Source organism: Salvelinus namaycush, chromosome 1 (assembly GCF_016432855.1).
Source record: "Salvelinus namaycush isolate Seneca chromosome 1, SaNama_1.0, whole genome shotgun sequence".
NCBI lineage: Eukaryota > Metazoa > Chordata > Actinopteri > Salmoniformes > Salmonidae > Salvelinus > Salvelinus namaycush.
This window is the reverse complement of record NC_052307.1, coordinates 14,836,570-14,848,806: the sequence shown is the minus strand read 5'-3', so window position 1 is coordinate 14,848,806 and position 12,237 is coordinate 14,836,570. Positions and strand designations below refer to the sequence as shown.

Genomic DNA, 12,237 nt, shown 5'->3' with positions numbered 1-12,237 from the left:
CCTGGAAAGGCAGCATCAGGAATTAAATGCTTAAACACATTACTCCTGAGTTGCAGGAAACCTTATTAAAATTATTCAACCTGGTTTTGGAGAGTGGCTGCTTCCCTGATATTTGGAACCAGAGACTCATAACCCCCATACATAAAAAGGTGACAAATTAGACCCTAATAACTATAGGGGAATATGTGTCACAAGTAACATAGGGAAACTGTTCTGCTGTATTCTGAATACAGACCTTGCTCACAGCAAAAAAATTAATGGCTTTCTACCCAAACTCAGAACAGACCACATAGAAACATTACACACTAATAAACCAGCAAGTTCGTCAGAAATGCAAAGGAAAAGTATTTGCACGTTTTGTTGATTTTAAGAATGCTTTTGATTCCATATGGAATTATGGATTATATTACAAAACCCTCCAAAGCGGAATTGGGGGTAAAGTATACATCATAAAATGTATTTACTCAAACACATGTAGCATTAAACTGAACAGTAAAATAACAGTTTTTTGCTGAAGGGCGAGGGGTGAGACAAGGGTGCAGTTTAAGTCCAACCCTGTTCAACGTCTACATCAATGAACTAGCAGTGTTGTTGGAACGATCTGCAGCCCCTGGACTCACCCTCAATGATGAGGTCAGATTCCTGCTCTACACAGGTGACATTGTCCTACTGTCACTAACAGAGCAAGGTCTACAGGAACAACTTAACATTCTTTGAGAATACAGCATCAGTGGGGCAATCAACAACAACTTTCAGAAAACCAAAGTTGTGATTTTCCAGAAAAAGACCAGGAATCAGAGCAGCAGACACTCATTCAAATTTAGTCCCAGGTACAACTAACAGGGACAAAAAAAATCTGTGCCTGTGGTGGATTTGGCCTGGCAGTGAATGCACTAAAAGAAAAACCCTGTAAAGTATTTTAGTCCATAAAATTACAATTCTCTGAAATAAATATTCCTATCCAAATCTTGTGCAAAATATTCAATAGTGTAATTTGACCAATTCCACTATATGGAAGCAAGGTTTGGGGTCCAACCTGTAATTACAATTATAGGCATTGGTAAAAACCCAATAGAAAATTGACACACAGAATTCTGCAGAATTATCCTAAATATTCAAAAGAGAGTTCCAAATAATCCATGCAGAGTGGAACTTGGATGATTCTCTTTAGTTGTAAATATAAAGAAAAGGACACTAACATTTTGAAATCAACAGACTTACAAATCAAAGCACTGGAAACCCAAGACCTGAACCCTGAAAAGAGTCCCCTATGTCAGCTATTAAAAACACTAAACAACCGTATAATGCAAACACACAAGGAAATCAATCAAATTGTTACATAAATGAAAACCTAATTGACATATTGGGAAAATGAAACAAAAACACTGAATAAACTAAATTTGGCCCTCAAAAGAACATACAAATTGGCAGTATATCTCTACTCTCAGAGATACAAAACAGAGACGGATCCTGACCAAATACAGGCTCAGCGACCACCAATTGGCTATAGAAAAAGGGACAGACAAAAACACATGGCTACTGAAAGAGGAGTGTCTATGTGGTCACTGCACGACAGGGGAGGTAGAGACACTTTTTGATCTACTGTGTGGAATACTCCCAAATAAGAGAAGATTTTTTCTTGAAAATATCTCAATCAATTCCCAACTTCTGTCCATTTACTAATGACATAATGCAGAAATTATTCTGGGTGAGGGAGAACCACAAATATTACTGCCAGATATGGATATGATTGCCATAGTCTGAGGGACATCCCATGACCATTAATTCCCTGAAGTAGTTACATTGTATATACAGTAACTTACAAGTAATACAGTGTAACTATCATCCATGTACAATAGTATTTCATTGCAATAAAACAATCTGAATTTGAATTTGAGAGGGGGACGGGAAGAGAGCTCGAGATGGGGGTGGTGGGGGGGAGCGAGCGAGAGAGAGCAGTAGAGTAGGTGTACTGTTGAATGCTCACCGTGACTTTGAATGTGGTAGAGGTGGCCGGCTCCATGGAGGTGCTTTTGTCCAGAGCGCTGCCCGGCATGCTGCGCCTGCGACCCACCCTCTCAGGAGGGAGCTCTGGGGAGGGGGAGAGGAATTCACATGTAAGTCATTGCGGCACAATTCAATCAAATTCCAAAAAGGTAGACGTTTGCGGTGCTATTATAATCCCGAACAATGTACATATGATCTTCAGAAAGGAGGAACGAGCATAAAATGGAAAAGGTATACACAACCCCTTGGCTCTGGCTTCACCTAAATTATTTGTGTTTGAGATGCGCTACACATTGCATTCTGCATAAACAAACAGGTAATGAGAGAAAGGTAGAAGCAGAGTTCGCATGGAAAACTGCCATCCCTGACAGACTACGAAATCCATGCTTGTTCTCTCTGTGTGTCGGTATCTGTTCTAAGTTGATACACCGAGAGATACGTTTCACTCTTATTTCTGCCTCTGTGGGAAAGATAAGGCTCTAACAAGAAGGCGCACCTCTGAGCTCCCTCATTTATCGCCTCAAACTTTCTCACAGAGGAAGGAGAAAACAGACAATCACTGCATTCAATTACATGAGAATATTCTAATATTGTGTAATACTTAACTTCTGGCTTTTAGAAGTTACACATGGGATAAACAAACATAATAGAAAAGTTTAAATACACTGTCTACAAATGTAGTAAGATTAGGGAGGCAATAAATAGGCCATAGTGGCAAAATAATTACAATTTAGAAATTAAACACGGGAGTGATAGATGTGCAGAAGATGAACGTGCAAGTAGAGATACTGGGGTGCAAAGGAGCAAAAAAATAAATAACAATATGGGGATGAGGTAGATGGGTGGGCTATTTACAGATGGGCTATGTACAGGTGCAATGAACAGTAAACTGCTCTGACAGCTGATGCTTAAAGTTAGTGAGGGAGATAAGTCTCCAGCTTCAGTGTTTTTGCAAATCATTCCAGTCATTGGCAGCAGAGAACTGGAAGGAAAGGCGGCCAAACGAGGCATTGGCTTTGGGGTGACCAGTGAAATATACCTGCTGGAGCGCGTGCTACGGGTGGGTGCTGCTATGGTGACTAGTGAGCTGAGATGAGGCGGGGCTTTACCTAGCAAAGACTTACAGATGACCTGGAGCCAGTGGGTTTGGCGACGAATATGAAGCAAGGGCCAGCCAATGAGAGCATACAGGTCGCAGTGGTGGATAGTATATGGGGCTTTGGTGACAAAACGGATGGCACTGTGATAGACTACATCCAATTTGCTGAGTAGTGTTGGAGGCTATTTTGTAAATGACATCGTCGAAGTCAAGGATCGGTAGGATAGTCAGTTTTACGAGGGTATGTTTGGCAGCATGAGTGAAGGATATTTTGTTGCCAAATAGGAAGCCAATTCTAGATTTAACTTTGGATTGGAGATGCTTAATGTGAGTCTGGAAGGAGAGTTTACAGTCTAACCAGACACCTAGGTATTTGTAGTTGTCCACATATTCTAAGTCAGAACCGTCCAGCATAGTGATGGGCGGGCGGGCAGGTGCGGGCAGAGATCGGTTGAAGAGCATGCATTTAGTTTTACTTGCATTTAAGAGCAGTTGGAGGTCACGGAAGGAGTGTTGTACGGCATTGAAGCTCCTCTGGAGGTTTGTTAACACAGTGTCCAAAGGGCCAGAAGTAGACAGAATGGTGTCGTCTGAGTAGAGGTGGATCAGAGAATCACAAGCAGCAAGAGCGACATCATTGATGTATACAGAGAAAAGGGTCGGCCTGAGAACTGAAACCTGTGGCACACCCATAGAGACTGCCAGAGGTCCGGACAACAGGCCCTCTGATTTGACACCCTGAACTCTACCTGTGAGATGTCTTCCACCAAGGCACCTTCAAGTTCCCGGACATTTCTGGGGGGAATGGCCCTAGCCCTCACCCTCTGATCCAACAGGTCCCAGATTGAGATCCGGGCTCTTCGCTGGCCATGGCAGAACACTGACATTCCTGTCTTGCAGGAATTCACGCACAGAACGAGCAGTATGGCTGGTGCCATTGTCATGCTGAAGGGTTATGTCAGGATGAGCAGGAAGGGTACCAACAAGGGAGGAGAATGTCTTCTCTGTAACGCACAGCATTGAGATTGCCTGCAACGACAGCAAACTCAGTCCTATGATGCTGTGACACACCGCCCCAGACCATGACGGACCCTCCACCTCCAAATCGATCCCGCTCCAGAGTACAGGCCTCGGTGTAACGCTCATTCCTTCGACGAGAAACGTGAATTCGACCATCACCCCTGGTGAGACAAAACCACGACTCATCAGTGAAGAGCACTTCTCGCCAGCCCTGTCTGGTCCAGCGACGGTGGATTTGTGCCCATAAGCGACGTTGTTGCCGGTGAAGTCTGGTGAGGACCTGCCTTACAACAGGCCTACAAGACCTCAGTCCAGCCTCTCTCAGCCTATTGCGGACAGTCTGAGCACTGATGGAGGGATTGTGCGTTCCTGGTGTAACTCGGGCAGTTGTTGTTGCATTCCTGTACCTGTCCCGCAGGTGTGATGTTCGAATGTACCGATCCTGTGCAGGTGTTGTTACACGTGGTCTGCCACTGCGAGGACGATCAGCTGTCCGTCCTGTCTCCCTGTAGCGCTGTCTTAGACATCTCACAGTACGGACATTGCAATTTATTGCCCTGGCCACATCTGCAGTCCTCATGACTCCTTGCAGCATGCCTAAGGCACGTTCACACAGATGAGCAGGGATCCTGGGCATCTTTCTTTTGGTGTTTTTCAGAGTCAGTAGAAAGGCCTCTTTAGTGTCCTAAGTTTTCATAACTGTGACCTTAATTGCCTACCGTCTGTAAGCTGTTAGTGTCTTAACGAGCCGTCCACAGGTGCATGTTCATTAATTGTTTATGGTTCATTGAACAAGCATGGGAAACAGTGTTTAAACCCTTTAAAATGAAGATCTGTGAAATTATTTGAATTTTTACAAATTAAATTTGAAAGACGGGTTCCTGAAAAAGGGATGTTTCTTTTTTTGCTGAGTTTATATGCCTACATAAATTACTGTACAGCCTCTGTAAACTAAAATGTTCCACTGACAGAGCAGAGGGTGTTAATCGGTCTTTTAGTGCAGTCAGTCCATGGTGTATAGGCCGGTGGGAGTGCATTCCCTAAGGCAGTGTGAAGAGCCAACCTGGATCAAAGAGAAGTCTTCACTGGAGAGCTGTTATATGACTTATCAAATTACAAACAGTTAACAGCCTACCGCAGCACACCATTGCATCAATCTTTTGTCTGATTTCTTGTTTGATACAGTATCTTTAAAGTGTTTAGACTTAGAGTATAGATACATTTTTATAACCATGTGGTAAAAAGAATGAACCTCAGTATTTTAGTTTTAGCATGCTAGCAGATGCACAATGACTGGAAGTCTATGGGTAATGCTAGTTAGCAATTGCGCTAGTGCTAGTTAGCAACTTCCTTATAACTGCACACAGAGACATAAATATGGTACAACGAGTTCATCCGACTCTGGGGAAGTAGATAAAGGGCCTCATTGCCAAAATCCCGAAGTATCCCTTTAACACTAACAATCAAAAATGTGCTCCGTCTTCAGACATTTTGGGCATTGGATAAACCAAACAATGCAGTCATGTCTCAAAGGTCTCAGTTTCAGTGCGAGTGTCACACAACAGCACTGTGATGCGAGAAAGATGACCTTTTCTCTCCAAAGCATAAAAGTCAATTTTCCAAAGTGTTTATATGAATACAAAGGAATTCTGAGTAGGGCACTCAGACTCAAGTTCAAAGACGACTTTAAAGAGCAACTCTAGGTACAGATCGTAAACAACGCAGGAAACACAGAAAGCTTGTGGTTTTTCATCTCCAAATTGGAAAAATGTGTTTTCCCACCACTAATTCGAAGTAAAAGCAAGGGGCAAGCATTATTAGGTTAGGAAAGAGGGGTCCCCTTTCCCCTTAGCCTAACCTATACCTGTGTGTAAATTCCTACATGACCAATGAGCCTTTAATTCAGTCCAGAGCGCAAGCCGAAAGGCACAGATCATCAGACAACTTCAGACAAACATTACCAAGGCTGTTTACTGTAGGGCTGACCCCAATTAGTCGACTGGTCTATTGTTTGGTTGATAGGCTGTTGGTCAAACAATAATCTTTTGTCGAGAAGTAGGAAATATATATGGGGCCGAGACTAATCCATTGCGCAGGCCGCTGGATGGCACAGTCCAAGAAGAAGGGGATGTTTTAAGATGCGCACCTCTCTCCAGAATGCGCTCTCTCCCATCAATTTGTTTCATAACTTCATTGTGTGAATTGTTTGTGTTTGATTGTTAGTGTCTATCAATTCCCCATTACATACATCACCAGTAGTACATTTACTGTTAATTCCTATAATTTCAAATCTACAATGTTTGTTTGGTTACGTTCATTTGTTAATGCATTCAGTACCTCACTGGGGCCAAGCTTCTTCCATCCAGGACCTCTATACAGGAGGTGTCAGAGGAAGGCCCTAAAAATTGTCAAAGACTCCCGCCACCCTAGTCATAGACTGTTCTCTCGGCTACCGCACGGCAAGCGGTACCGGAGTGCCAAGTCTAGGTACAAAAGGCTTAACAGCTTCTTCCCCCAGGCCATAAGACTCCCGAACAGCTAATCAAAGGTCTACCCAGACCCCACTGTTACGCTGCTGCTACTCTCTGGTTTATTATGTATGTATAGTCACTTTATCTCTACCTACATGTACATATTACCTCAATTACCGAGACTAAAATTTGATTTGAATATATTATTATTCCAGTATTTTACCGTTCTTATTGTCAGAGTGGACATGTTGTTTGCAGAGCACACAACCTATGCTTGTGAGAAACAAGTTTGTTTATTTAATTCCATTTACAAGTTGTCAATTTAGTCAGTGTCTCTTGTTTGGAGTGCTCCTGTCAATGTTGAGTAAGGACATGCACCTGATTACGCATAGAAGTAAGCCTATAGGCTACTTGGCCTGCATGTAAATGTAGGCATATGAATGTGCCCATCTGGGGATCTGATAGTATTTATGATTGGCTTAACGCACCACCACTAATGAGCTGTGGAGCTTCTCAAGTAATGTTTTCTTAACCTAAAACAGCAAGCAAACAAAGTCTGTTTTTAGATCCATTGAGAATGACAATAGTTCGTCAATGTATTTGACTAATATTTCCATCTCTCTCCCTTTCGATAACCACTCAGCATGAAAGGGAAAAATGTCATGCTCTGATCCAGTGGAAACGTCATAAAATTGGCCTACTTGATGAGCTCTTATCCCTTGCACAAATAGCCTACAGCCGTGTCTGTCCCGAGCTCACTGGCACAGGAAACTCTGCGGACCCAAGTTGTTACAAATGTTTCAAGTTCGTTGCAGATAGGCTATGCGGTAGCCAATGTGATTTATAGGATATATTCTACCTGCAGGATGCAATGTTTTTATTTGTTGTCTTTATGTAGGCTATTTTTACATGGTTGACAGTGGCAATAGAAGTTCCTTTTTGGGTTTGTATAATTTTTTATTTGGATAGAAAATGTAAATAACCACATGACAATGATTTTGAGATACGAAGACGTTATTATAAATTATATGAAACTGTTCCACGAAAATGTGCATATGAAAACCATAACTGGCACGCAGATCGGTAGAAATAGTAAGATAAATTGGCATTCCACATAAGAAAGGTTGCCGACTCCTCTTTTAGCCTATTACTGGCAACTTCAGGAGAGTAACAGCAGAATCTGCAAAGCCAGCAGGAGCGTGAGGAGGATGGTCGGGTCAGGTTAAGGCTTCTTTCTTCTGGTTATCTTGATCTCTGGCTCCCTCTGGAGTCATGTGTGTCTTATTTCATCAAACAGTGTGCTTAAAGCATCAGACAAGCTCAATACATATAGTTGGTCTTGGTCAACCAATATTCCTTTTTTTTGTCAGGGACAGACCTTGTTTCCTGTGGTAGCCGACTTGCTCACTATTATACATCACACCTTCTCCTGGGATATTTAGGTTAGACAAACTCAGTGAAGAGACAAACAACAATCCTGAGGGATGAATTTTTTGGTGGAGGAGGGCTGTCCCAGAGGATAAAACAGTAGTTGGTTATCCCTGTTTGCAGCTCTGGTCCTACTCCTGGAGTGACTGTGCTGTCTTTGCAGACGGGTCTGACCCAGTAGTCTGTATTATTAGGACTTCCTCCCCAAACCTTTCCTCATTGTGCCCGACATTTCAACCTCAGATATACTAACAGTCTGCCAGAAACCTATTCAGACTATTCAGTCATCACTTTGTTGTACTGAGCTGAGCAGCTCCTGATGTCATGTGCTAGACTAGAGAACAGCACTGCACCTACATGTCAGGATAAACAATATTGGGGGGGGGGGGGGGGGACAATTCCTGTGAGGGGTTGAGTTCTGCTTCTGAGGGGGCAGGTCAGGAGTCATGCTTGTGGCCTCTCCGGCAGCGTGCCGGTGTCAACTCACAACCTAAAAAATATATTTTTTGGGATACAAGTGCTGAGAGTTCGTCATTGAAGAGCAGTATAGAGGTACAGCCCTGGTGATAGGCTATATTATGATGCAATGTTATTTTTTAGACGTTGACAGCATGTGACCCTACACCCCCAAAGCCTTGACGGGGGAGCATGTGCCGTCAGCCCAGCAACAGTGCTGCTACTGTTACACTCCCAGTCACGTACCCCTCTGAGCCCCTCACATGTCACCCTTGGAACAACAGCCTGTCACACACCCCTCTGAGTTCTCACACGTCACCCTGGAAACAACAGCCAGTCGCACACCCGGGAGTTTGTCCTGGCAACCTGAACATACTAGGAAAAACAAAACCCTACTTATACTAGTCCGGGGATGTCAAACATACGGCCCGCCGGCCCAATCTGGCCCAAACTACTAAAATGACTCAGTGTCTTTCACAAAACATGCTAAGAGCAAGCTGGTAGAAGACCAGAGGCTGGGGAATGAGTTAGGGCTGTGTCAACACCAGTAGCACAATTTTGTGGCAAAAGATTTAAACATGAAGCGGACTAAACTCTTTGGTTCTTTGAAAACCTGCTGTATGTAAAATATTGTGTGCTATAGCTTGGAAAATAAATAAACGTGACTCTGGATGACAACATAAGGATGTTTGTTTAGAACATTAGGGCTGTTTTCCTAAAGAAGTTAAATCCACTTTCTGTTTTGTTTCCTTGCCATGATACTAACGAGTATCACGATAATGGTATCGTCCCAGCCCAAGCATGTGTCCCATCAGAATTCCCAGATGGAGATAAAAGTGTAGTCTTATGGTATGTTACAGTATGATCTACCTGAGACTGGTGCTTGATCAAGCCGAGTGGAACGGTCTGGAACAGACATGATAACATTACTGCAGGAATGCTAAGGTATGACTGCGTGGCGTTGTGGGGATCCCTCACTGCACAACTGTACATGGACTAGGTTCAAAAACAAGAACTCAAGTTGAATCACCCTTCGAGGAAGCAGTAGGATTAAAAGCAACAGAGGGAGTGCAGTCACTGCGGTGTGATTAAATAAGCCTACATCTATCATCGGGACAGAGGCTTTAGCATTATGTTACTGTTACAGCAGGAGATGGACAGACTCAGAGGAGTTGAGTGACTCTTCCTCATTTTTTGTCTCTCTCGCTTTCACTTTGTTTCTTGATCCCTCTCTTTAAAATGCCAAAAGTACAGTACAGATAGACTGCCGATCTCTCTTTGAACTAGAGGTCGACCGATTATGATTTTTCAACGCCGATACCGATTATTGGAGGACCAAAAAAGCAGATACTGATTAATCGGACAATATATATATATATATTTGTAATAATGACAATTACAACAATACTGAATGAACACTTATTTTAATATAATACATAAATAAAATCAATTTAGTCTCAAATAAATAATGAAACATGTTTAATTTGGTTTAAATAATGCAAAAACACAGTGTTGGAGAAGAAAGTAAAAGTGCAATATGTGCCATGTATAAAAGCTAACGTTTAAGTTCCTTGCTCAGATCATGAGAACATATGAAAGCTCGTGGTTCCTTTTAACATGAGTCTTATACTTCTTAACTGGGAATTTTGAAGGTTGTAGTTATTATAGGAATTATAGGACTATTTCTCTCTATACCACTTGTATTTCATATACCTTTGACTAAACAGCGCAATGCTCGAAGCACAGCGAAGAGCTGCTGGCAAACGCAATAAAGTGCTGTTTGAATGAATGCTTACGAGCCTGCTGCTGCCTACCACCGCTCATTCAGACTGTTCTATCAAATCATAGACTTAATTATAATATAATAAACACACAGCAATACGAGCCTTAGGTCATTAATAAGGTCAAATCCGGAAACTATAATTTCAAAAACATAACGTTTATTCTTTCAGTGAAAAACGGAACCGTTACGTATTTTATCTAACGGGTGGCATCCCTAAGTCTAAATATTGCTGTTACATTGCAGAATGTTCAATGTTATGTCATAATTATGTAAAATTCTGGCAAATGAATTAGTCTTTGTTAGGAAGAAATGGTCTTCACACAGTTCTAAACGAACCAGGCGGCTCAAACTGCTGCATATACCCTGACTATGCTTGGACAGAATGCAAGAGAAGTAACACAATTTCAATAGTTAAAATAAATTCATGTTAGCAGGCAATATTGACTAAATATGCAGGTTTAACAAAATATACTTGTGTATTGATATTAAGAAAGGCATTGATGTTTATGGTTAGGTACATTGGTGCAACGACAGGGCTTTTTTCGCGAATGCACTTGTTAAATCATCACCTGTTTGGCGAAGTAGGCTGTGATTTGATGATAAATTAACAGGCACCGCATTGATTATATGCAACGCAGGACAAGCTAGATAAACTAGTAATATCCTCAACCATGTGTAGTTAACTAGTGATTATGTTAAGATTTATTGTTTCTTATAAGTTTAATGCTAGCTAGCAACTTACCTTGGCTCCTTGCTGCACACGCGTAACAGTTGGTCAGCCTGCCACGCAGTCTCCTCGTGGAGTGCAATGTAATCGGCCATAATCGGTGTCCAAAAATGCCGATTACCGGTTGTTATGAAAACTTGAAATCGGCCCTAATTAATCGGCCATGCCGATTAATCGGTCGACCTCTACTTTGAACCATGCTCTGCCCAGGAGTAGCTAGACATTGTCTGCTCCCACACAGAGCTGGCTATCATCAACGACTGATGATACTATTACTGCCCCTGCAGCATTATGCTATGCCCTGGGCCCATATTCATAAAGCATCTCAGTAGGAGTGCTGATCTAGGATCAGTTCCCCCACAGTTCATATAATCCTATTCATTATGATCCAATCTGATCCTAGATAAGCACTGCTTCTCTGAGATGCTTTGTGAATACTGGCCATGATCTCCTCCCAGGGGCCCATCCACACAAGTAATCCTGTCCTGTCCAAAACAGCCCCAGAGCATTACTGTGTCGGTCTTATTGTCCACCATCTTTCCTTCCCCTGCCCGGGCCACATGGATTTGGTTAGATTTCATTCCATTACCCAAATTAAACTAAGCCTGTGTGTTGATGAACAAATATATGCTCCATCTTTGGCAGGGAGGCAATATGTTTGGAGAAGCCTTTTGGGGGGGTGTGTGTGTGTCTGTGTGTGTGTGTGTGTGTGGGGCTTAAAGATAGAGCTGGGACCCACTTCCTCCCCATAAAGGCATTATTTCGCCCACACAAAACTGTGCAGATTAAAAGCTCCCACATACCACTCCAGAATGAGGAATTTCGACAACTAAATAGGCTACACTCTTCATTCAGAAGATAAACTGATATAAATCATATAGTCTTCTTTGGACACAGTGATTACATAATGTATATAAGGAAAGAAACAGCTGATCAACATGTATAGTCTCTAGAAAAATGTCATTCATTTGTTAAAAGAGACAACTGGACAGAATCGACAGAAGAGAGAAAAAAAAAGCGACAGGATACCATACTGCAGGGATCAACTAGATCCAGCTGTGGGATGATTTGTTCTTGAGTGGATGGTCAGGGGCCCGGAACATAACTACAATTATAAACTGGGTGGTTCAATCCCTGAATTCTGATGGGCTGAAAGCCATGGTATATCACACCGTATACCACGGGTATGACAAAACATTTCGTTTTACTGCTCTAATTACAATGGTAACCAGTTTATAATAGCAAT

At 42.3% G+C, this 12,237-nt stretch overlaps 1 protein-coding gene across 1 annotated transcript in view; it reads right to left on the bottom strand.

The window, feature by feature from the left end:
• Positions 1 to 8,206, bottom strand: part of LOC120053949 (disabled homolog 2-interacting protein-like) — a 71,507-nt gene extending 63,301 nt beyond the window's left edge. Inside the window, exons 1-2 of the mRNA XM_039001281.1 lie at positions 8,150 to 8,206; positions 1,988 to 2,101 (exon numbers count right to left, since the gene is read on the bottom strand). Of these exons, the coding sequence (XP_038857209.1) occupies positions 1,988 to 2,056 (69 nt within the window). The 5' untranslated portion in view covers positions 2,057 to 2,101; positions 8,150 to 8,206. The remainder of the gene's footprint in view (positions 1 to 1,987; positions 2,102 to 8,149) is intronic.
• Between the last annotated feature and the right edge of the window lie 4,031 nt (positions 8,207 to 12,237).